At 44.8% G+C, this 26,038-nt stretch overlaps 1 protein-coding gene across 5 annotated transcripts in view; it reads left to right on the top strand.

The window, feature by feature from the left end:
• LOC141166361 (tetratricopeptide repeat protein 24-like) overlaps positions 1-26,038 on the top strand; it is a 286,609-nt gene that overhangs the window by 204,888 nt on the left and 55,683 nt on the right. For all 5 annotated transcript variants that reach the window (XM_073652970.1, XM_073652972.1, XM_073652971.1 and 2 more), the window contains one exon: positions 19,042-19,163. In XM_073652970.1, coding sequence (XP_073509071.1) covers positions 19,042-19,163 — 122 coding nt within the window. The remainder of the gene's footprint in view (positions 1-19,041; positions 19,164-26,038) is intronic.

The raw sequence follows: 26,038 nt of genomic DNA, 5'->3' as shown, positions 1-26,038 counted from the left end.
ATGATGCTCAAATGTAAAGAGATTCAGCATAGTGACAGACTCTCAATAAATGGTCATTGTATTTTTAGACAACCTATTCTCATTACATTTAAGTACTAATTAGACAATCTGAAAATCACTTTATTTAAACTTGCTTATCTACCTGATGTTAAGTGTAATTTATCAGTAGGAGCTTAGATGACAAGGAAGTGGGGGTAAGTGATTTTGTCTCTTTGCTCCTGCTCTCCTGTCTGTCTAACCACATACAGACATAAAAGAGAGGGAAAGTATGCTATTGGACAATGGCAACAACTGTGCATGCTGGAAAATGAAGAAAATGAAGTTCCTATACTTATAGTGCTGGAAGAATGCTGACATAAAATGGACCACTCACTCAAAAAGAGTGGGAGGTAAGTTGCAGAGCTTGAAAATCCGTGGGCTAATTTTGATATAGGTTTTGTTTTGAAGCTCTGGATCTTTAAGTTGTGGCTCTGGAAACTGGAATTTTCCTTCGATGTATAAAACTAAAGTGATCCGCAGTTTCTAGCATTGCAGCTATTGATAAACAGATAGTAAAGCTGTTGTGACTGGTGATTAAACCCAGCCCATCCAGAATACAAGTGTCACAGGCAATTTCTCTGACATACTCAGCAGCCTCAGAGAAAAGTAAAACAAACACTTTGAAACAAGGCTTTCGAGGACTACTGCAATTTTTATTCAGCAACAGTCACAAGCAGGGCTGAGCAAATCCACAGATAACTTCATACGGCTTTGGATCAATAGTAAATGATCGTGAATCTCCCTTTAGAATGACTGGAATAAGATATCCAGAGCAAAGACTGCAAAGCAGAGCAGCATGCGCCATCCTTCTGCCCTGTTGTACAAGTCTGTCTGGCATTGAGCTCGGTGTAAGAATTTCTGCTATATGATTATGGCCATGTTGTGTTCTTCTACACATTCAATATTTTCTGAGATGCTTTGTAGTATTTACTGCTGTGTACAAAGTCAATAACTGGAGAATGAATCCCACTATTAAATGATTTTTCTTTATGAGACATTTTGATGTCTGCCAATTTGAAGCTAGAAACAGCAGGCTCAGTCAAAGTGGCAGATATCCAGTAAGCATATTTGCAGACAGAAACATGACCACAAGGCTTTCTATTACTGTACTGCAGAAAATGTACATATGTTACAAATATACAAAGAATCGAATATTTAAGAATGTGCCAGAGACATTACAATGGAGGTTTCTGTATTGTGAGCAGTCCTATAAGTCACCAGTAGACCATTATAAAAATTGTGTCTAAATTATAAGGATATCAGTGTCATCAGTACGGTTTAGGAAAAAAAAATGCAGGTCCCTGGTCCAGTGGCCACTTTGGTAGTCTATAGCCACCAGACTGGAGCGCTGTGAACTTTCTCTAACTTGATGGCATTCCAGGCACCTCTTCTCATTAAGATACCATCAACAAGACAACAACATAATGTCTCATAAAATATAACCTTTATTAAATATGTTAAAAAAAGGCTTTAAAATATAATGTACATACAAAAACAGAGAAATCCAATGTTGAACCACATACATTGTAATCAAATATTACTTTATATAGTTAACATGTGGTAGGAATGCATAATATAATCTCTATACTGATTGCATGTGCTAAAATTGTTTTTTATACTGTTTGCAATGCCCTTTACTCTATTAATCATATAATATTTTTATCATAGTGGCAGTGCACGCCCCTGGCGAAGTTTAGGCAAAACGTGCGTTGGGGCACACAGGACCACAGGTTTGCACTATGCTCTTTGCCATGTAAGTACTTCTTTGCAATTGTTGCCCTGTCATTATGGTAAAAATATTGTGTGATTATTAGAGTATGGGGCATTGCAAACAGTATAAAAAACATTTTTAGCACATGCAATCATTATAGAGATTATATTATGCATTCCTAGCACATGTTAGTTATAAAAAGTAATATTTGATTACAATGTATGTGGTCCAGCATTGGATTTCTCTGTTTTTGTATATGCATTATATTTTAAAGATTTTTTAACATATTAAATAAAGGTTATATTTTATGAGACATTATGCACCTGTTGTTGTCTTGTTGATGAGGTGTGTCTCCCAATGCAAAAAAATGGACATTATTATGCTCTTTAGTGGTTGGTCTAACCTCTTCTCATTAGCAGGTCCAGCATGATCAGATCAGGTCCTACTAATCTTTTTGCTCAGCTCTAGTCATCAGAAAATGCCTCTATTATTTAAATCGTGTTTTTTATTATAAGTGTATGTTTTTAAATTTTCAAATCAGTATCTATATTAAAATAAAAACAATATGAGAAATCTTGCAATTTTCACACTTGCCACTACCCATAATATTAATTTCACTTTTTTTATTCAGTACAGATGACTTTTCAGCAGTCTCATTATCATCTCAGATAAAAATAAAATGAACAGTAACACCACTAGACGTTTGCAAAGTCTAGAAGAGAGAATAGCTACATTGAAAATTATTAAGGAAGGTGAGGAATTCTTAGACAGAGCAGAAGTATCTCTTCAGAATACGGAAAGAGAAGAAATTTGTAGTGTACCTGAAGAAACAGGAATGGAAGCATGTGAATCAGAGAAGCAAGAGGGGGAGGTAGTCAGCACCCATACTACTCAGGAACCAGTATCAGGCTCTCACACAGGAGAATGATGATGAAATATATCAAGACAAGACTTTGCCCACAAAGAACAACCTTGTATGTCCTCTTGGAAGAAGAAGCGAAGAGTGGTGGTCATGGGGGATTCCCTGTTGAGATGAAAAGAGGCTGCTATCTGCAGACCAGATATAACCTCAAGAAAAATGTGCTGTCTTCCAGGTGCAAAAATCAAAGATGTGTCTGACAGGATATCAGGACTCTTCAGACCTACAGATGACTACCCATTCCTGCTAATACATGTGGCGACAAATGACACCTTAAAAAATGACCTGGAAACCATCTTCAGTGACTTTGAAGACTTAGGCAAAAAAGTGAAAGAACTGGGAGCGCAGGTGGTGTTGTCATCCATCCTCCCAGTGAATGGCCATGGAACAAGGAGGTGGAACAAGATTCTACAGGTAAACAACGGCTACGTCGGTGGTGCCGTCAGCAAGAATTTGGATTTCTGGATCACAAAGTGAATTATCTATACGATTGACTACTTGCTACAGATGGGCTGCACCTTACCAAGACTGGAAAACACATATTCTGAAGTCGCCTTCCTACACTCATCAGGAGAGCTTTAAACTAGAACTTTGTGGGAAGGGAAGCAAAAGGCCAGAAAAAGCAATACAGCGAACAAATTCTATTGAGAGCTCTGCTGTTACAAGTGGAAAGAAAGAACAAAGACAAAAAAAATCAGAATAATAAAAATATTGGAGAAAGAGAAACTAATCACAAACTAAGATGTTTCTATACAAATGCACGGAGCATGGGCAACAAACAAGGAGAATTGGAGCTACTAACGCAGGAAAAGAAATATGATGTCATTGGCATCACTGATACTTGGTAGGTCTATACGCATGATTGGAATACAAGGCTAAAAGGATACAACTTATTTGCAAGAAACAAACGTAATAAACGGGGAGGAGGTGTCGCATTGTATGCTAGAAAAGCTTATATCTCCACAGAGATTAAAGCTTCAGAGACTGGGAGTTCTGTGGAAACTGTTTGGGTAAGAATACAAGGAGAGAACAACGGAAAGGACACCATTGTAGGCATTTACTACAGGCCACCTGGGCAAGCTGAAGATATAGATTAACTCTTTATGCATCTCATGGGAGATTTCAACTATCCAGACATTTGTTCGGAATCTCTCTCAGGCAAAAGTAATAGGTCCAGCAAATTCTTATCCTCTCTTGCTGACAACTTTATCTTCCAAAAGGTAAACAAGGGGATCTGCTACCTTGGATCTAATCTTCATAAAGGAGGAGGAAATGGTTGAAGGGGTAAGGGTGGCTGGGACCCTAGGAAGCAGCAATCATGCTGTTGACGCGCCCCCTAGGACCGTGGGGTACTCGCCACTGGGTCGGTCGGTTCCTTGGGATAGTCACTGGGGCGTGACCCGGTCCGGAGCCCTGGGCGGTCAATAAAAAGGACAGTTTATTTAGGGGAAAAGTTTTGTGACGCCACCAGTGGTATGCGGCTCTAAGTGGCCGCCGCTGCTGATAGAGACCGCTGGGGCCGTTGATGATGCAGCAGGGATGGATTTGCTCGCCACGGGTAGAGCGAGGCCCCAGGGCTACCGGTGCGGTTTATGTAGGGGGTTGTGGATATTGGGTTGGAGGACTGAGGGTGCAGATAATGACCAGACGACACAGGAACGGTGGTTTCCTCTACCTTTGCTTGATGTTTGATGGTGCAGACCGGGGCACTGGTAACAGAAGGTAATGGAGATCTGAGCAGCCTAGAAGTAATTTGGGATCCACCTTGCCAGGTGGGGTTGTAGGCCTTCCTTCTGCGCTATCCTCTTTGGCCCTGCTGCCTAAAGCTATGCTGCGGCCCTCTTTCCTGAGTGATCGTTAAATCCTAGCCCGTATGGCAGGCAGCTCGAGCCTTTTACAGGTGTCGCTCCTTCGTGGCGGCTCCGGGCCCTAGTATGCTGCTGAGCCACCGGGTGTTTGGTGGGGCCAGGAGACCTGCTGTCTCCTGCCCTCCGGATTTAGCTGCCGGGACATCAGTACCCGAGCAACCACGGACTCCAGTCACTGCTTGGTCACAGCTCCCCTCCCCAGGTTCTCCCTCATCTCTCACTCGCTCTCCTCCGTCCCCAACTGACTCTCCTCCATCTCCAACTGATTCTCCTCCATCTCCAACTGACTCTCCTAACCCCCACCTCTGGACCCCAATTTAAAGGGGAAGCTCCCCTGAAATCGGGTTAGAGCTCCCCCTTCTGGTCTGGAGCCTGGAAAAGTGTTGGATGCTGGTGTTACCTGATAAGGGGAACCCTCCTTGCTTCCAGGCATAGCATCACATCCTGTAAAGGAGGCAATGCGGCAACCGGACTGTGGGGTGCCACACTATCATAGAATTTTGGATGACTAGAGGAGGAAGACCTATGAAGAGTCAGACTTTAAGGTTGTACTTCAGAAAGGCAGATTTTAAGGGACTCAGAAAGAGGATAGGGGGGATCCAATGGCTGGATGTCCTTTAGTACAGAAATGTCCAGGAAGAATGGGAAATTTTGAAAAATTAGATTCTCAAAGCACAATTGTTAACAATCCCTAAAAGAGGGAAGAATAGGAAGCATTTAAGAAAACCAGGATGGATGAACACAGAACTTTAACACATGCTAAAAAGGAAGAAAGAAATGTTTGTCAAATGCAAAGAGGGAGGCATATCATGAAAAGAATATAATGCTGTCTGCAGAACCTGCAAGGCATGCATCAGATTAGCTAAATCTGATAACGAATTAAGGTTTGCAAGAGACACCAAAAGCAATAAGAAAGGATTTTTGGGGTATGTCAAAGGGGTAACGTTTCTCCTTATGGAGAGTGACACACCAGCTCTGGCACATCATGGTAAGGAGGCTTATTCACCATGCAATGCTCCTCTGGGAAATTTAATATGCAAATTGTCTCTTCAGAGAAAAAGAGGACTTGTACTCTATAGCACCACCTATTGGAAGCTGCAATCCTACAAGTCACAATCAACCCTTTAACGAGTCGTGCAATATGACTTAGGATAAAAGCCAAATCAGAATCTCAATTTGCAGACACGGTGTTTCGGGCTGTTGGCCCTCATCAGTGCAAAGTATGAGAACTGATTTGGCTAGGTGAGAGGCTCTGGACTGAGATCTAAGGGGTGACGTTTCTCCTTATAGAGAGTGACACATCAGCTCTGGCACGTCAAGGTAAGGAGGATTATTCGCCATGCAGTGCTCCTCTGGGAAATTTAATATGCAAATTGCCTCTTCAGAGAAAAAGAGGACTTGTACTCTATAGCACCACCTATTGGAAGCAGCAATCCTACAAGTCACAATCAACCCTTTAACAAGTCGTGCAATATGACTTAGGATAAAAGCCAAATCAGAATCTCAATTTGCAGACACAGTGTTTCAGGCTGTTTGGCCCTCATCAGTGCAAAGTATGAGAACTGATTTGGCTAGGTGAGAGACTCTGGACTGAGGTCTAAGGCGTAATGTTTCTCCTTATGGAGAGTGACACACCAGCTCTGGCACGTCAAGGTAAGGAGGCTTATTCGCCATGCAATGCTCCTCTGGGAAATTTAATATGCAAATTGCCTCTTCAGAGAAAAAGAGGACTTGTACTCTATAGCGCCACGGATTGAAAGCAGCAATCCTACAAGTCACAATCAACCCTTTAATGAGTCGTGCAATATGACTTAGGATAAAAGCCAAATCAGAATCTCAATTTGCAGACACGGTGTTTTGGGCTGTTGGCCCTCGTCAGTGCAAAGTATGAGAACTACTGGGGGTATGTCAAAAATGCTATAGTATTTTTACAGGATGAAAATGGTAAAGTGGTAAAAAATAATGCTGAGAAGACCAAACTTTTAAATTCCTATTTTGCTTCTGTGTCCTCTAAGAAAGTAAATGTAACATCAACTGATCTTCACTGTACTATTGAAGGAATAGAAGCATCTACACTATCTATAAACAGAGAGATAGTGAGGAAATACTTAGCTAACATAAATGAATTCAAGTCTCCAGGTCCAGATGAATTACATCCTAGGGTACTGAAGGAGATAGCAGAGGAAATTATTGAACCACTCTACATAATCTATGAAAATTCTTGGAGAACAGGAGAAATCCCAGAAGACTGGAGAAGAGCGAATGTTGTCCTTATCTTCAAAAAGGGGAAGAAGGTGGACCCAGGGAACTTTAGGCTTTTGAGACTTACTTCTATACCAGGAAAGATCTTTGAACAAATTATTAAACAACATGTTTATGAGAATGTAGTGATTAATTAGAACCAGCATGGGTCTGTAACTAATAAGTCATGTTAAACTAACTTAATTTCCTTCTATGACAGAATCACTAACTGGGTGGATCAGGGAAACAAAGTAGATATAGTATATATTGACTTCAGCAAAGCATTTGACAAAGTTTCTCATACTATCCTTATTGAAAAAATGACAAACTATGGAAAGGACAAGGCAACTATTAGGTGGATTCATAACTGGCTTAGTGATCGGACCCAAACAGTGGTCGTAAATGGTTGCACATCCAGTTGGAATAATGTCTCAAGTGGGGTACCACAAGGCTCTGTCCTGAGCCCTGTGTTGTTCAACATCTTTATCACTGATTTAGATGAAGGAATTAAGGGTAAACTGATTAAATTTGCTGATGACACAAAGCTAGGAGGGATAGCTAATACTAGAGGAGAGAGAGAGAGAGGATTCAAAAAGATCAAAACAAACTGGAGCAGTGGGCAGCAAGTAACTGAATGTTTTTTAACAGGGAGAAATGCAAAGTCCTTCATCTGTGCAAGAAAAATGAAGAAAGCATATACAGAATGGGAGGGATAGGGCTAAGCAACAGCACATGTGAAAAAGACAGGTATACTAATAGATCATAGACTGAACATGAGTCAGCAGTGTGATGCAGCAGAAAAAAAGGCTAACACAATTCTGTGCTGCATTAATAGAAGCAGAAGAGCGACCAGAATGGTGACTGGTCTGCAAACAATGTCCTATGAGGAACGGTTAGAGGATTTGGGAATAATTAGCTTGCAAAAGAGAAGACTGAGAGGAGACTTAATTGCTGTCTACAAATATCTCAAAGGCTGTCACACTATAGAGGAATCAGCTTTATTCTCATTTGCACAAAGAAAGACTAGAAGCAATGGAATGAAACTGAATGGGGGAAGATACAGATTAGATATTAGAAAAAACTTTTTGACAGTGAGGGTGATCAATGAGTAGAACAAGCTGCCACGAAAGGTGGTGAGTTCTCCTTTAATGGAAGTCTTCAAACAGAGGCTGGACAGACATCTGTCTGAGATGGTTTAGTAAATCCTGCATTGAGCTGGGGGTTGGACTAGATGACCCTGGAGGTCCCCTCCAACTCTAACATTCTATGATTCTCTATATACAGTAGAAGTCAAAGGATCCACCATTCACAATAAGTGTTGTAAGAGCTCACCTTCTTCCCTTCCCTTCACAATGACCCTTTGCCAGGTTAGATCAAGCCCAGAAAATACTAGTGTACAAGTATATCGGGTAAGAGCTAATCTATTGTTGCTGCTGAAAAGAACAGCAAATATGAGTCTAGTACTAGGCTTAGTGGCCAGTCTGGAAATTGCAAGATTTTGTATAGATAGTGATATGGTAAATTAAAAAAAAAAATTATAACAATGTTTTAAAAATGTGTAACATGAAAACCTAAACAATAGATAATTTTTTGATTAATAATAATAATCTTCTTATTTATATAGCACCAACATATTCTGCAGCGCTTTACAATTCACAGACAATATCGTCACTGTCCCCATCGGGGCTCACAATCTACATTCCCTATCACTATGTCTTTGGAGTGTGGGAGAAAACAAAGAACCCGGAGGAAACCCATGCAAACACAGGGAGAACATACAAACTCCTTGCAGATGTTGTCCCTGGTGGGATTTGAACCCAGGACTCCAGGGCTGCAAGGCTGCAGTGCTAACTAGAGATGAGCGTTGTTCTACTCGAACTGTTCGCCAATCTCAAATTCGAGCTGTTTTGGGCGGTGTTCGAGCCGGTCGGCGAACACGAACAATTTGAGAAAAATTCGGCTGTTCGAGGTTATGTTCGATAACTGTTCGTGCACCAAAATCATAACTGGATTTTTTCTCAGTAATGATGAAAATTAATGTTAATACGCAGTTTGAGTGTACAGCGGGGCGGGGGGAGGGGCAGGGGATGGATCTCTGCAGGAACAATGAAGATCTCCATTTTTTTTTCTCTTTCCCGCATTTGCAGTGGGGAGGTGCAATCTGTCAGCCTATCAGCAGCGCACACACGGAGCGAAGTGCTTTTTTTCACACAAGCAAGGGCATGTGTGATTGGCAGTGTATGTCACATGTCCTTGCCCTATAAGACCAAGCCATTTTCCCCGTCGCCACCATTTTCTCACTGCTGCAGCTGCGTGTTAGACGGCACCGCTGTTGCTGTGTGCGCTATACCTTGTTAATTTCAAGCCAATTTTCGCACAAATATACAGATAGCTTGGGAGTAGGGAATATTTGTGATTGCAGTCCTTTTAAGGACTAGGTTACAGCATTTCCTACGACTTTTATCAGGCAGGTCTGTGCTCTTAAATAGATAGATTGTGGGAGTAAAGACTAATTGTAATTGGAGTCCTTTTCAGGACTAGGTTACATCAGTTCCTATCAGTTTTTGCCAGGCAGGTCTGTGCCAGTGCTGTGCAAGTTTTTTTCACAGCATTTGGCTGAATCTAGCAAAGCTAATCCTTTTTGGCCTATTGCAGAGTGTGTTAGTCAGTGGAGTAGCCTATCTGTGTTGCAAGATATACCACCTGTGTATAGAATACCAATTTTTTTACTGCACCTAGTGAAGTAAAATCTTTTGGGCATAGCATCATTCTATTAGTCCATCTATACTGACCTCCATCAGGTTGCAAACTGAATATAATTTTTTTCTGCATCTAGCTCTGAAAAAATATTTGGGCTTCTAGCGGTGTGTGGGACTTGGTCTATTAGTCCATCTATACTGACCTCCATCAGGTTGCAAATTAAAAATAATTTTTTTCTGCATCTAGCTCTGAAAAAATATTTGGGCTTCTAGCAGTGTGTGGGACTTGGTCTATTAGTCCATCTATACTGACCTCCATCAGGTTGCAAATTAAAAATAATTTTTTTCTTCATTTATCTCTGAAAAAATATTTGGGCTTCTAGCAGCGTGTGGGACTTGTTCTATTAGTCCATCTATACTGACCTCCATCAGGTTGCAAATTAAAAATAATTTTTTTCTGCATCTAGCTCTGAAAAAATATTTGGGCTTCTAGCAGTGTGTGGGACTTGGTCTATTAGTCCATCTATACTGACCTCCATCAGGTTGCAAATTAAAAATAATTTTTTTCTGCATCTAGCTCTGAAAAAATATTTGGGCTTCTAGCAGTGTGTGGGACTTGGTCTATTAGTCCATCTATACTGACCTCCATCAGGTTGCAAATTGAATAAAAAAATTTTCTGCATCTAGCTCTGAAAAAATATTTGGGCTTCTAGCGGTGTGTGGGACTTGGTCTATTAGTCCATCTATACTGACCTCCATCAGGTTGCAAATTAAAAATATTTTTTTTCTGCATCTAGCTCTGAAAAAATATTTGGGCTTCTAGCAGTGTGTGGGACTTGGTCTATTAGTCCATCTATACTGACCTCCATCAGGTTGCAAATTAAAAATAATTTTTTTCTTCATTTAGCTCTGAAAAAATATTTGGGCTTCTAGCAGTGTGTGGGACTTGTTCTATTAGTCCTTCTATACTGACGTCCAGCAGGTTGCAAATTGAATATAATTTTTTTCTGCATCTAGCTCTGAAAAAATATTTGGGCTTCTAGCGGTGTGTGGGACTTGGTCTATTAGTCCATCTATACTGACCTCCATCAGGTTGCAAATTAAAAATAATTTTTTTCTGCATCTAACCCAGCCAATAGTTTTGGCCTAATACCACAGTTTGGCCACTCAGCTCTGCTCGGTTACCATCCATTGTTTTTTTGTGCAAACAACTCCAGAGTTGTGAATTAGTTAACCACCAAAATGAGTGGAAAAAGGCCTGCTGCTGGTGGAAAGGGGAATAGGCGTGTTGGGAAGGGGAAAAAAGGTTGTGTCCGTGGGGTAGGTGCAGAAGAAAGACCATCTTCCAGCCAAACTAAAATGTCTACTTCTTTTAGCGGACAATGTGATAAGATCCCTTTCTTACGGCCACGCCAATCGCTACAAATTCCAGATGAGGCACAAAAACAGCAGGTGCTTCAACGGATATCAAGTGCTCCTTTAAGTGGGCTCTCCTCCACATCAACTTCAACATCACAAATACTCCAGTCCTCAAAGGTGTCACCCAAATCGCACTTGCTTCCTCACAGCTCCCAAATCTCCAGCTGCCCGTCTGAGTATGAGGTAGAACAGATGGTTGAGTCTGCAGAGCTGTTTACTCATACTATAGCCTGGGAATCAGAGGTCGACTCCAGCGCTTCTGTGAATCCAGACGAGGAAATGATCTGCACTGATGCCCAGAATCTTTATGAGTCGGATCCAGGACCAGACGCAGAAGGTTCTGACCATAATGTAGACCCTCATTCCCAAACTGTAACTCCTGTTGGTGGAGACAATGAGGAAGACGATGATAAGACTCAAATACCTGATTGGAGCGACAACTTTAGTTTTTTGTCAGGGCAGGAACAGGTTGGCTCTGAGGACGACGGGTGTGATAACGCACAGGGTGATGATGATGAGGTCGGAGATCCCACTTACTGTCAACCCACAGTCAGCCAAGAGATGAGGTCAGCAGAGGAGGTGGAGGAAGATGCTAGTGACGACGAGGTCAGGTTGCGCCTTCCTGGACAGAGACGTAGTACTGGAAGCACGTCAACAACTGCATCCTCAAACACAACTCTGCCTCTCACCACAAGTCGTGGTGGCTCTTCAGGTCGCATGGGTGCTAAGCCTTGCATAGCCTGGGCATTTTTTCAGATCGATAAAGATGACCCAACTCGTGTTATCTGTAACATTTGTCAGCAAAAGCTAAGTAGAGGCCAAAAAATACATAGTTTGAGTACTTCATGCATGAACCGGCACATGGACATGAAGCATAAGTTGCAGTGGGAAGCTCAGTGTGCTACAATGCGGTCTAGCCGGCCGGGCCAACCACCGTCTGCCATATCTTGTGCATCCGCGGCCTCTTCATCCTCTGTGACTGGGGGGACAGCAGTCACACCTGTTTTGGGGCGCAGACCTGCCACCTCTTTACCCGCAACAGCCAGCGTGATTGGCAGGTCATCATTTTCTTTGGAGGTGGCAACACCAGCTGGTCTTGAGCGCTGTCCGACATCGATAGCACCACCTTTGGATCAAGGCAACCTAACATGTCCGCCTGCATCTTCCTCACAGACCGGCAGTTTGCCGGGGACACCCTTATCAACCCCGTCTAAGCACAATAGCCAGCCCTCGGTCCCTCAGATGTGGACAAGTAAAAGACCATTTCCTCCTAGCCATGAGAAAGCTAAGAGGTTGAATTTCACCATCTGCAATCTCTTGGCTACAGAAATGCTGCCTTTCCGCCTGGTGGACACAGAGGATTTTCGAGACCTTATGTCCGTCGCAGTGCCCCAGTACCAGATGCCCAGTCGGCACTACTTCTCAAAGAAAGGTGTGCCTGCGCTCCACCAGCATGTCGCACACAACATCACCGCTTCTTTGAGAAACTCTGTGTGTGACAGGGTGCATTTCACCACAGACACTTGGACGAGTAGGCATGGACAGGGGCGTTACATGTCGCTGACTGGGCACTGGGTAACTATGGTGACAGCAGGACAAGGGGCTGCTGTCCAAGTCTTGCCGTCCCCACGAGTTGTGCGTCAATCCTCTTTATGTCATTTTTCCTCCACTGCTTCTGCCTCCTCAACCTCCTCTCGGTCTTCCACCTGCACCCAAAGCCTGTCTGGTCATGCCACAAGCTTTCTAACTGCGCAGAAGGGATCCTGCACACCTCCTTACTATGCTGGCAGTAGGGCTCAACGTCATCAGGCGGTTTTTACATTGAAATGTCTGGGAAATGTGAGTCACACAGCTGAGGAGTTGTGGTCAGCTCTGGAGAACCAATTTCATGAATGGTTGTCTCCACTGGACCTGAAACCAGGGAAGGCCGTGTGCGACAATGCTGCAAACCTGGGTGCGGCCCTTCGCCGGGGCAATGTCACACACGTGCCTTGTATGGCTCACGTGTTGAACCTGGTTGTCCAGCAATTTTTAGCCCACTATCCCAGACTAGATGGCCTTCTGCAGAGGGCACGGTCGCTGTGTGCTCACTTCCGCCATTCGCATCCCGCAGCTCAGCGACTTACATCTCTACAGAAGTCGTAGTGCCTGCCACTTCACCGGCTAAAATGCGATGTGCCTACCTGGTGGAATTCAACTCTGCACATGTTGCAGCGACTGTGGCAGCACCGACAAGCCCTGGTGCAATACGTTCTGACGTATAGCCTGGGCCAACGAGATTCAGAGGTGGGGCAAATCACGCTGGAGGAGTGGTCTCAGATCAGGGACCTATGCACCCTTCTGCACAGTTTTGAAATGGCGACGAAGATGTTTAGTGCTGACGATGCCATTATCAGCATGACTATTCCGGTGATTTACATGCTGGAGCACATGTTAAACAGAATTCGGAGTCAGGTGGTGGCACAAGAGGAGGTGGAGGAAGTAGAGGAGGAGGAGTTGTATGCGGAAGGGCTAACATCTGCAAGGTCCAGACGGTCGGCAGCACCAAGGCGGCAGGCATGTGAGGGTGGGGGAGATGGTTTAACCAGGGCGCATGGTAGCAGCCAAACTAGTGAGGAAGGTGCAGGAGCCCAGGAAGAAGTGGAGGACGAACTGATGGAAGACTCATCAGATGAGGGAGACCTTGATCACATTTCTGTTGTGCGAGGTTGGGGGGAGAGGACAGAGGAAGGAAGCATGATTGTTACCTCGCCACCAACACAACAGGGACTTGGTGCTCCTGGATGCGCAACACACATGAGTGCCTTCTTGCTGCACTACCTGCAACATGACCCTCGAATTGTGAGAATTAGAAATAATCCTGACTACTGGGTTGCCACACTGTTAGATCCCCGGTACAAAAGTAAATTTGCAGAAATTATTCCTGCCATAGAAAGGGATGCACGCATGCAGGAGTATCAGCAGAGACTGTTGCAGAATCTTACATGTGCTTTTCCACAAAATACCAGTGGTGCACGTAGTGAATCTCACAGTTCCAACTTGCCAACCGTGGGACCGTCAAGTGTTCAGCACTCAAACCGTAACAGAACCACAGTATCTGCTGGTAACATCAATTTTGCGGAATCATTTCACCACTTTTTTAGCCCATCCTTTGCAAGGCCACAGGAGACAAGAAGTCTGACACATAGTCAACGCCTAGAGACGATGGTACAGGAGTATCTCCAAGTAAACATTGAAGCCACGACTGTGTCACTGGACCCTTGCTCTTTTTGGGCTTCCAATCTGGATAAATGGCCGGAGCTAGCCACTTACGCCTTGGAGATCTTGTCATGCCCCGCAGCCAGCGTTCTGTCTGAACGTGTGTTCAGCGCTGCTGGTGGTGTGCTGACAGATAAGCGCACGCGGCTCTCCACTGATAATGTAGACAGACTCACGTTCATAAAGATGAACAAATCATGGATCCGAAACGACTTTTCTACCCCTGTGTCATCCTGGGGAGAGTAAAAGCTTGATGATTGGTTAAAATCACCCTACCAACCGTTTTAAGCTTTCAAATTACTAATCATGTTTATCTGTATCTTGACTGGAAAATAATTTGGGCTTTGTAGCAGTGTGCAGCACTGATCCTATTAGGCCATCTATAATAAGCTTCACCAGATTTAAAATTAAAAATAATTTTTAGCTGCATCTAGCCCGGAAAATAATTTTGGGGCTCCGAGATGCGCAAGACACATAAGTGCCTTCTTGCTGCACTACCTGCAGCATGACCCTCATATTGTCAGAATTCGAAGTAATCATGACTACTGGGTTGCCACACTCTTAGATCCCCCAAACTTTTCGATCAACCTTTTCATTTTAATAAAGACCAAAAAAATGGTCATTTTTGAAATTATAAGCATTAGCAGGTTGTTAGAAACTGAAATCAAACAGTTTTCAACTCAAAACTTTATTCTAGGTGATGTTACATTTTCACATAGGACCCCTTGTTCGAAAGGAGCTTCTGAACTCTCTCGTCCATTGAATTTGTCAGGTTTTGGATGGTTTCTGCTTCAATTGTTTTGCATGAGGACAGAATACCCTCCCAGAGCTGTTGCTTAGATGTGAACTGCCTCCCGCCATCATAGACACTCCTTTTAATGATGCTCCAAAGGTTCTGAATGGGGTAGAGGTCAGGGGAGCATGGGGGTCACACCATAAGTTTGTCCCCTTTTATGTCCATATCAGCCAGAGATGCAGATGTTTTATGTGCAGCATGAGATGGTGCATTATCATGCAGAAAAATGATCTTGCTGTGAAATACACGGTTCTTCTTCTTGAACCATGGCAGGAAGTGCTGTTTGAGAAAATCCACATACATTATGGAGTTCATCTTTAGCGCCTTCAGGGATCCTAAAGGGGCCGACAATCTCTCTCCCCATGATTCCAGCCCAAAACATTACTCCACCTCCTCCTTGTTGGCGCTGTAGCCGTGTTTGCGTGGGGTGTCCATCAACCAGCCATCCTCCACTCCATTCATCTGGACCATCGAGCGCTGCACGGCACTCATCCGTGAACAAAACAGTTTTGAAATCAGTCTTCATGTAATGTTTGGCCCACTGGAGCCGTTTCTGCTTGTGTGAAGTGGATAGAGGAGGTCGACAGGATGGCGTATGCACAGCTGCAAACCTCTGAAGGACCCTGCATCTTGTTGTTCGGGGGACGTTGGAGGCACAAGCAGCTTCAAAAACTTGTCTGCTGCTATGACAAGGCTTTTTTGCCGCTGCTCTTTCAACCTGACGTAATTGCCTGTAGGAAAGAGTCCTCAATTTGCCCTTATCAGCACGCACACGTGTGTACTGTGAATCAGCTACATACTTCTTGATTGCCAAGACACTTCATCCTGATCATCGCACAATGTTGATTGTAGTCATGCCTTGACCTAAACACACCACAATTTGTTGCTTCTCAGCAGCCGACACATCCTTTTTCTTTCCCATTTTGGCAGAAAATGTAGGCTGCTTAATAATGTGAGAGAGCCTTCTTAAGTAGTCTTGCCTTTCATTGGACACACCTGCCAAACTAATTAGCACAGGTGTCTGCAATTGCTTACAGTGATATAAAGAGCCCTGACACACATCACCATCAATGAGTTTAACTGACAAACAAACAAATTCTTCCCATATCACTCCTAAACACTTTTTGCATAATAATTTGGAACGCGGTGTACATGTGCTTTTCCACAAAACACCAGTGGTTCACGTAGTGAATCTTACAGTTCTAACTTGCCAACCGTGGTCTGTATGGAATTGTTCAATAAAGGGCCCAAAATTAAGATAACATAGATGGGAGAGGTCTCTATGAATAGGAATTCCTAAGTATTTGATACCCTGTGAGGGCCAGGCAAAGGGAAAGTTGGACTGGATGGAATCCTATATGGATTTAGGGAGGGAGACATCGAGGGCCTCAGACTTCGCTGCATTGATTTTAAAATTTTACCATGTAACAAAGTGATCTATTTCAGCCATAACAGCAGGGATGGATATATGTGATTGAGTGATATATACTAGGACATCATCAGCAAATAGAGAGCACTTGTACTCGGTGCCTCCCACCTCAATCCACCTAATATTGGGGTTATGGCGAATTGATGAGAGCAGGTGCTCCGTCACTAGGATGTATAAGAGAGGGGACAGAGGACATCCCTGCCTTGTCCCATTGGTGATTGTGAAAGGTGATGAAAATGTTCTGACGCACCCCCTGGGCCTTGGGACACCCGGAGCCGGACCCTTTTTGGTGGATGCTGGTGGTTGTAGTCTTCGTGGCGGCGATCCGGTTCCGTGGCTCAGGGCGGTCAAACCAGTGGCGGAACTATTTATGTGGTTTTGATGTTTAAATGTCCGACTACGCCACCCGTGGATTGCGGTCAGAGTGAACCGCCGCTACAGGGCAGACCGCTAAGGCTGGTGTTGTGGGTGCAGCAGAGCGTAGCATAACTCCCCACGGGAGGAGTATAGCCTCAGGGCAGTGTATGCGGAGGATGGGGGTGATGGTGCAGGGCAGCAGCAGTAACGACACGGAGTCAGTGATGCAGTTCAGGGCCTTTACTCACAGTTCTTATTATCCAGACCACGTCTGCAGGTAACGGCTGCCCACGTCGTACTGTGCTCACCAGGTGAGGGGCTCAGACAACTCCCAGATAACTTTGGAGCGCTTCACAGGACCCCCTTTGTGTGTCCTTTGTCTGGCCTTTCTTACCAACACTTCTGTCCGGCTGCCTCGGGCCTCCTCTTGGTAAACTTGGCGCCAGTTTCCCTGACCCTATGTGGTGCCTTCCTAGCGGGTGGAGCAAGGGGCTGCGCCACATAAAATGTCAGAGCCTCCGGTTTCTAGCTGAGGGTCGTTTCCTGCCTCCACTAGTTCGGGGACCGGTCTCCCCCTTTGGCCTGACCCCTCCACGCAGGTGGATTCGGGCGTGCGGTGGCGACTCGCCCGTCCGCACCCCTGGGATCCCTTCATTCCTCGTTCCTGGAGCCTTCTCCGCTCCTCTTCCTTCCTTCTCCCTCTTGCAGGCCTGGGCCTCTGTTACTAGGCCCGCCTCCGGAGCAGAGCTCATGCAGAGCCCCTGCTCCCTGCCACTTCTGCTCAGACTTCTCTGCACTGAACTAAGATGGTGCCCACCTTTTATACTCCCTTCTCAATGCACCCAGGAACTGCTTCCTCCCTGCTCCTGCACTGCAGGGTTCCCCTTCCTCAGTGTTCCCTCCCCCCACTCCAGCCAGGGACAGGGACTGTCGTGCCCATCTCAGGGGCATATTGGTCGCCCTGCCCCACGGCAATGTGGTGTAATGCATGCAGGTGTCGGGTCCTGATCCACACTCCATCCTTATCTGAGAGTGAGATATCACACCTCTGGGTGAGGTGCAATACGTCTGTAGCAACCGAGCCCTCGGTGCTACAGTTCCATTTATCTTCAGCCTAGGTGACGTATTGTGATACAGGGCCGTGATTTTGGCTATAAAAGGGTCCCCTAGACCCCTACCCCAAGCTTTTTAAGAGAATCATATATGGCGTGCCAGGAGACTCTATGGAATGCTTTCTCAGCATCCAACGAGAGTATCTACTTACAAATTTTTAACTGCATCTAGCCCAGGAAATACTTTGTGCCTAGTAGCAGTGTCTGCTAGTCAGCGGATTATCCCGGCTGTTAAGCAAGCTACACCACCTGTAGTTTGGACACTTAATTTTTTCAAAGGAAATGCTTCGGGACCACGGGATACTTAGTGAAGAGCATCAGGAGGCACCCCAAGGCATAGGGGCTGGGACTGGCACTAGGATGCCTTGCGGTGGACAGCCGAGCTCGATCCTTATAAAAGCTTTTTAACTGCAGCAGCTTTAGTGGACGCTACTGGAGCTGGAATTACGCGGCTGCTGGCATGAGACTTGCCCTCCAATAGATCCTTGTAAATGGATTTAAAGTGTATTCATTCAAATTAGAGGGACAATTTAAATTAAAAAGCTTAGAGCTGCCTCCACCACAGGGGGGCTCTCTCGACCCACCAGCGGACAGGCACCAGTATTGGGAGAGGGGGGCTGGCCGTCAGGGTTCACCGCGGCTCTGGCACAAACCCGGCGACACGGAGGTGGCACGGGCAGGAGCGGACTGGCCGTCTCGGCTTCTCACTTTTTGGATTTTAGAAGGGCATGACATGCCTATATCTGTGTCTCCCCCTCCTTTTACTCCTCCACCTCTTTTCTTTTCGCATGACTATATGTACTTGTCACTTTTCCATGTGTTAGTTGTGTCTTCTGAGCAATTTGTCAGCTTTTGGACACCTTTGAAGGTGTTTTCTATGTGTTTCTATGTGTTTTTGTTTGCCTGCCATTGGTTTTAACGGTGTTCGAAGGTGTTCGACGAACAGTTCGACGAACAGTTCGGCGAACACACGGGTGTTCGACGAACCGAACCGAACTCGAACACTACGGGGGTGGCTCAACACTAGTGCTAACCACTGAGCCACCGTGCTGATTATACATTCCCTTTAAATGGGAAATACACTAGTGTAAAAGCTTGCATAGGTGAATGGGTTTACAAAAAAAGCCAGTCCATATTTTCATGGTTTGCAAAAATTATTACTAAAGTTTCTAAAAAAAAAATTGTGTTGACAGGTGACCTTCTACGGCAATGTCTTGTAAGTGAAGGGTTGGGTGCTACATACTTTTGCCTTGGAAATCTGAATCAAACTATTCACCACTACAAGCAAGCACTGACTCTGTCTGGAAAATCAAAGGTATTGTCATTTTGAAGTTCCCATATACACTGTGATTAAAATGGTAGAATCAGGTCCAAATACATATCGAATCATATTTCAGCACACGTTATAGTTTGGATAGTAAGTTGCGATGTACAACAAAAAATTATATTGTAGTACCATGTTAACAGGAAAAATTGATGTACAGTTAGGTCCATATATATTTGGACAGAGACAACATTTTTCTAATTTTGGTTCTAGACATTACCACAATGAATTTTAAACAAAACAATTCAGATGCAGTTGAAGTTCAGACTTTCAGCTTTCATTTGAGGGTATCCACATTAAAATTGGATGAAGGGTTTAGGAGTTTCAGCTCCTTAACCTGTGCCACCCTGTTTTTAAAGGGACCAAAAGTAATGGGACAGATTAAATAATTGTAAATAAAATGTTCATTTCTAGTACTTGGCTGAAAACCCTTTGTTGGCAATGACTGCCTGAAGTCTTGAACTCATGGACATCACCAGACACTGTGTTTCCTCCTTTTTGATGCTCTGCCAGGCCTTCACTGCGGTGGTTTTCAGTTGCTGTTTGTTTGTGGGCCTTTCTGTCTGAAGTTTAGTCTTTAACAAGTGAAATGCATGCTCAATTGGGTAGAGATCAGGTGACTGACTTGCCAATTCAAGAAAATTTCACTTCTTTGCTTTAATAAACTCCTGGGTTGCTTTGGCTTTATGTTTTGGGTCATTGTCCATCTGTAGTATGAAACGATGACCAATCAGTTTGGCTGCATTTGGCTGCATCTGAGCACACAGTATGGCTCTGAATACATCAGAATTCATTTGGCTGCTTCTGTCCTGTGTCACATCATCAATAAACACTAGTGACCCAGTGCCACTGGCAGCCATGCATGCCCAAGCCATCACACTGGCTCCGTCGTGTTTTACAGATGATGAGGTATGCTTTGGATCATGAGCTGTACCACGCCTTCGCCATACTTTTCTCTTTCCATCATTCTGGTAGAGGTTGATGTTGGTTTCATCTGTCCAAAGAATGTTCTTCTAGAACTGTGCTGGCTTTTTTAGATGTTTTTAGTCCAGTCTAGCCTTTTTATTCTTGATGCTTATGAGTGGCTTGCACCGTGCAGTGAACCCTCTGTATTTACTTTAATGCATTCTTCTCTTTATGGTAGATTTGGATATTGATACGCCTACCTCCTGGAGAGTGTTGTTCACTTGGTTGGCTGTTGTGAAGGGGTTTCTCTTCACCATGGAGATTATTCTGCGATCATCCACCACTGTTGTCTTCCGTGGGCGCCCAGGTCTTTTTGCATTGATGAGTTCACCAGTGCTTTCTTTCTTTCTCAGGATGTACCAAACTGTAGATTTTGCCACTCCTAATATTGTAGCAATTTCTCGGATGGGTTTTTTCTGTTTTTGCAGCTTAAGGATGGCTTGTTTCACCTGCATGGAGAGTTCCTTTGACCACATGTTTACTTCACAGCAAAACCTTCCAAATGCAAGCACCACACCTCAAATCAACTCCAGGCCTTTTATCTGCTTAATTGAGAATGACATAACGAAGGAATTGCCCACACCTGTCCAGGAAATAGCCTTGGAGTCAATTGTCCAATTAATTTTGGTCCCTTTAAAAACAGGGTGGCACATGTTAAGGAGCTGAAACTCCTAAACCCTTCATCCAATTTTAATGTGGATACCCTCAAATGAATGCTGAAAGTCAGAACTTCAACTGCATCTGAATTGTTTTGTTTAAAATTCATTGTGGTAATGTCTAGAACCAAAATTAGAAAAATGTTTTCTCTGTCCAAATATATATGGACCTAACTGTAAATACTTTCATACCCAAAAATGGCAAAAGTATTCTAGGAGTGATACCAGAAAAATTATATTTGCAAGCTTTCAGAGCACTGAAGCTCCTTCTTCAGGCAGGTCTACAAATTTGTCTAATGTTTGTCAAACCCGGCGATATCGACAGGCTCTGTCAACATTCAAATGTGTAATAGGATGGTGGCAAGATGTTTATCAGGCATGTCCAATTTCCGACTGTCGATCGCATTGGTCTCCTGGAGAAAAGACACTGGCTGATATGTCAGCCAGCGGCTTTATAATAGAAAATACAGGTCAGCCCAGTGAGCTCTTCTATGTATGAGAGAGTAGGCTGAGATGGCAGTTTTGTCCATTCAGCACATCATTCGGCTGTCAGCCCTCTAATGTGTATGGTTGCCTTTTGACTGAGAATACTCACTACATAGCTGACAAACAAATGCTTTCTGGCTAGAATCTCACCAGACCCTGCCATAAACATGAACACTTAACTTAGCAGATCATGCATGCATTCTCAGTAGGATTAGGGGAGTAAAGTAAGCAGTGTCGCACCTATAGTCGGTGCAGGGTTTGCAGTTGCTCCTAAACCTTGGAGATACACATCAGATGGTGGGCTGATCCCTCAAAATTTATCTGGTTCATCTCATATACATCTAAGTAATATGGCCAGTATATCAACCTTCACTCAAAGCTTCATCCCAAACAGGGGCGTAACTACCATGGTCACAGAGGTTGCCGCCGCAACCGGGCCCGGCAGGTGAGGGGCCCACCAACACCAGCAAATACTTCAGGGTCCGTGCGCTTCAATACACGCTGCCGGTCAATCAGAGGCCAGAATCTGACATCGGCGTTGTAACATCCCTGGCGGCGTGCTTACATGGTGCACCACCTCCCACCATGCAAGACCGCAATCTTACCTGTCAGTCCATGCTGCACACTTTGCTCCACTACTTGCTGTGTCCATGTCTTTTGTCTGATTGCTTATGGCGTCGGCGCGGCTTTCTGCTTGTTTCTTATAGCCACTGTGTGCACAGTCCTAAGGCATCCACAGCCTATTGCTGTGAGTCACTGGATACTTAAACCCCCTCCACCCAGTAGGAGGTGCCTGAGCAACACTTTCACTCAGTTTGTCTTTTGCAACTGAGGTGCCAAGTCCTGTCCTGACTCTAGTCTGTCCGCCACCCTGGGGGCTGAGTACCCAGGGCCTTTTCCTTTACCTGTGACTTCTAGTCTGTTTCCGCCACCCTGGGGGCCGAGTACCCAGGGTCGCTACCTGTATCTCTGACTTCTAGTCTGTTTCCGCCACCCTGGGGGCTGAGTTCCCAGGCTCGTTCCTGTACCTTGTTCCCGGTTCAGTTCCTGTCTGAACAGTGTCCTAGCCCGTTACTTGTTTCTCTCTATGTCCGTACCTTCCCTTTGCCTGCAGTGTCTGAACCTGCACCTAACTCCAACTCGTTGTCTCTGTACTTCTGTTTGTGAGTTTTGTGTCCACTCGCTACTTAATTGTAAGTACCTTGTGTGTATCTGGTTCTGCTTGTCCCCTTTCCCTGCCTCCGTATCTACCTCCTGTGTTCTAACTATCTTCCTGTATTTTCCAGTCTGTTCCATGTGAACAGAGCCCTGTCCTGTCTGCCTTCTCCTTCTGCTCTGTTCTGCTCTGCTTGTTCACCGCTCCGGCGGTTCCGCTCTTCCTGCTTGTTTACCGCACCTGCGGTTCTGTTCTGCTCTGCTTGTTCACCACTCCGGCGGTTCCGCTCTGCTCCGCTTGTTTACTGCACCTGCGGTTCTGTTCTGCTCTGCTTGTTCTGTTCTGCTCTGCTTGTTCACCGCTCTGGCGGTTCCGCTCTGCCCCCGCTTGTTTACCGCACCTGTGGTTTTTCTCTGCTCTGCTTGTTCACCGCACCTGCGGTTTTGCTCCGCTCTGCTTGTTCACCGCACCTGCGGTTTTGCTCCGCTCTGCTTGTTCTCCGCACCTGCGGTTTTGCTCCGCTCTGCTTCTTCACCGCACCTGCGGTTTTGCTCCGCTTTGCTTGTTCAACGCACCTGCGGTTTTGCTCCGCTCTGCTTGTTCACCGCTCCTGCGGTTTTGCTCTGCTAGTCCACTGCACCTGCGGCTCGGTTCCTGTATCCCAGTCTGTACTGGTCCCTATCCAGCTTGCGTTCATACCTGCCAGTATCTGCCTGTCTGCATACCAGCCGGGCCTGCCAGTACCCACCTGCCTTCATACCAGCCGTGCCTGCTAAGTACCCACCTGCCGTCATACAAGCCGTGCCGGCCAGTACCCACCTGTCTGCATACCAGCTAACCTGCCTGTTCCTGCATTCCCCGGTGTGGGTCAACAGCTCTGACCGGGGTCTGACCTGGAGTAGCACCTGGTCCCTCTGCTCGGTTCCTCCCTGGTTCACGGAGTCGACAGAGCCGCTGTGCGACCTTGGTCGGACCGGGTTGATACTTAGTTACGCTCCTCCAGGCACTCCTCGGTTCATGGTACAGTGGGATCACTAATCACACTCACGCCAGTCAGTCCGGGCGTGAGCGTAACAGGCGTGCACGTGACTTTGGGTGCATGGCAGTGACATCATGCGCTCCTGTTGCTTGCATGCTGAAGGCACCTGCCGGCTTCAGAAGAGGATGCCGTGTGGAGGGGGAGCGGATGGATGGTGAGTATAATGATTTATTTTTTACTATACATTAAAGAATAGCGGCATAATGGGGGACATACATCAGGATGGGGGATATATATATCAGGATGGGGACCAAAATAAGGGACATATACAGTGGGGAAAAAAAGTATTTAGTCAGCCACCAATTGTGCAAGTTCTCCCACTTAAAAACATGAGAGAGGCCTGTAATTGACATCATAGGTGGACCTCAATTATGAGAGACAAAATGAGAAAACATATCCTGAAAATCACATTGTCTGATTTGGAAAGAAATTTTTTTCAAATTTTGGTGGAAAATAAGTATTTGGTCAATTACAAAAGTTCATCTCAATGCTTTGTTATACAGTGGTGGCCAAAAGTATTGACACCCCTGCAATTCTGTCAGATAATACTCAGTTTCTTCCTGAAAATGATTGCAATCACAAATTCTTTGGTATTATTATCTTCATTTAATTTGTCTTCAATGAAAAAACACAAAAAGAATTGTCCTAAAGCCAAATTGGAAATAATTCCACACCAAACCTAAAAAAGGGGGTGGACAAAAGTATTGGCACTGTTTGAAAAATCATGTGATGCTTCTCTAATTCGTGTAATTAACAGCGCCTGTAACTTACCTGTGGCACCTAACAGGTGTTGGCAATAACTAAATCACACTTGCAGCCAGTTAACATAGATTAAAGTTGACTCAACCTCTGTCCTGTGTCCTTGTATGTACCACATTGAGCATGGAGAAAAAAAAGAAGACCAAAGAACTGTCTGAGGACTTGAGAAACCAAATTGTGAGGAAGCATGAGTAATCTAAGGGCTACAAGTCCATCTCCAAAGACCTGAATGTTCCTGTGTCTTCCGTGCGCAGTGTCATCAAGAAGTTTAAAGCCCATGGCACTGTGGCTAACTTCCCTAGATGTGGACGGAAAAGAAAAATTGACGAGAGATTTCAACGCAAGATTGTGCGGATGGTGGATAAAGAACCTCGACTAACTTCCAACAAGTTCAAGCTGCCCTGCAGTCCGAGGGTACAACAGTGTCAACCCGTACTATCCGTCGGCGTCTGAATGAAAAGGGACTGTATGGTAGGATATCCAGGAAGACCCCACTTCTTACCCCGAGACATAAAAAAGCCAGGCTGGAGTTTGCCAAAACTTACCTGAGAAAGCCTAAAACGTTTTGGAAGAATGTTCTCTGGTTAGATGAGACAAAAGTAGTGCTTTTTGGGAAAAAGTATCAACATAGAGTGCACAGGAAAAAAAAAGAGGCATTCAAAGAAAAGAACACGGTCCCTACAGTCAAACATGGCAGAGGTTCCCTGATGTTTTGGAGTTGCTTTGCTGCCTCTGGCACTGGACTGCTTGACCGTGTGCATGGCATTATGAAGTCTGAAGACTACCAACAAATTTTGCAGCATAATGTAGGGCCCAGTGTGAGAAAGCTGGGTCTCCCTCAGAGGTCATGGGTCTTCCAGCAGGACAATGACCCAAAACACACTTCCAAAAGCACTATAAAATGGTTTGAGAGAAAGCACTGGAGACTTCTAAGGTGGCCAGCAATGAGTCCTGACCTGAATCCCATAAAACACCTGTGGAGAGATCTCAAAATGGCAGTTTGGAGAAGGTACCCTTCAAATATCAGGGACCTGGAGCAGTTTGCCAAAGAAGAATGGTCTACAATTCCAGCAGAGCATTGTAAGAAACTCATTGATGGTTACCGGAAGCGGTTGTTCGCAGTTATTTTGGATAAAGGTTGTGCAACCAAGTATTAGGCTGAGGGTGCCAATACTTTTGTCTGGCCCATTTTTGGAGTTTTGTGTGAAATGATCAATGATTTGATTTTTGCTTCATTCTCTTTTGTGTTTTTTCCTTGCAAGCAAATTAAATGAAGATAATAATACCAAAGAATTTGTGATTGCAATAATTTTCAGGAAGAAACTGAGTATTATCTGACAGAATTGCAGGGGTGCCAATACTTTTGGCCACCACTGTATATCCTTTGCTGGCAATGACAGAGGTCAAACGTTTTCTGTATGTCTTCACAAGGTTGGCACACACTGTTGCTGGTATGTTGGCCCATTCCTCCATGCAGATCTCCTCTACAGCAGTGATGTTTTGGGGCTGTCGCTGGGCAACACGGACTTTCAACTCCCTCCAAAGGTTTTCTATAGGGTTTAGATCTCGAGACTGGCTAGGCCACTCCAGGACCTTGAAATGCTTCTTACGAAGCCACTCCTACTTTGCCTTGGGATCATTGTCATGCTGAAAGACCCAGCCACGTTTCATCTTCAATGCCCTTGCTGATGGAAGGAGGTTTGCACTCAAAATCTCATGATACATGGCCCCATTCATTCTTTCATGTACTTGGATCAGTCGTCCTGGTCCCTTGGCAGAGAAACAGCCCCAAAGCATGAGGTTG

Source organism: Phyllobates terribilis, unplaced genomic scaffold (genome assembly GCF_046119375.1).
Source record: "Phyllobates terribilis strain yellow unplaced genomic scaffold, ASM4611937v1 Scaffold_11__3_contigs__length_659146591, whole genome shotgun sequence".
Lineage (NCBI taxonomy): Eukaryota > Metazoa > Chordata > Amphibia > Anura > Dendrobatidae > Phyllobates > Phyllobates terribilis.
This window is presented reverse-complemented; position numbering and strand designations above follow the sequence as displayed.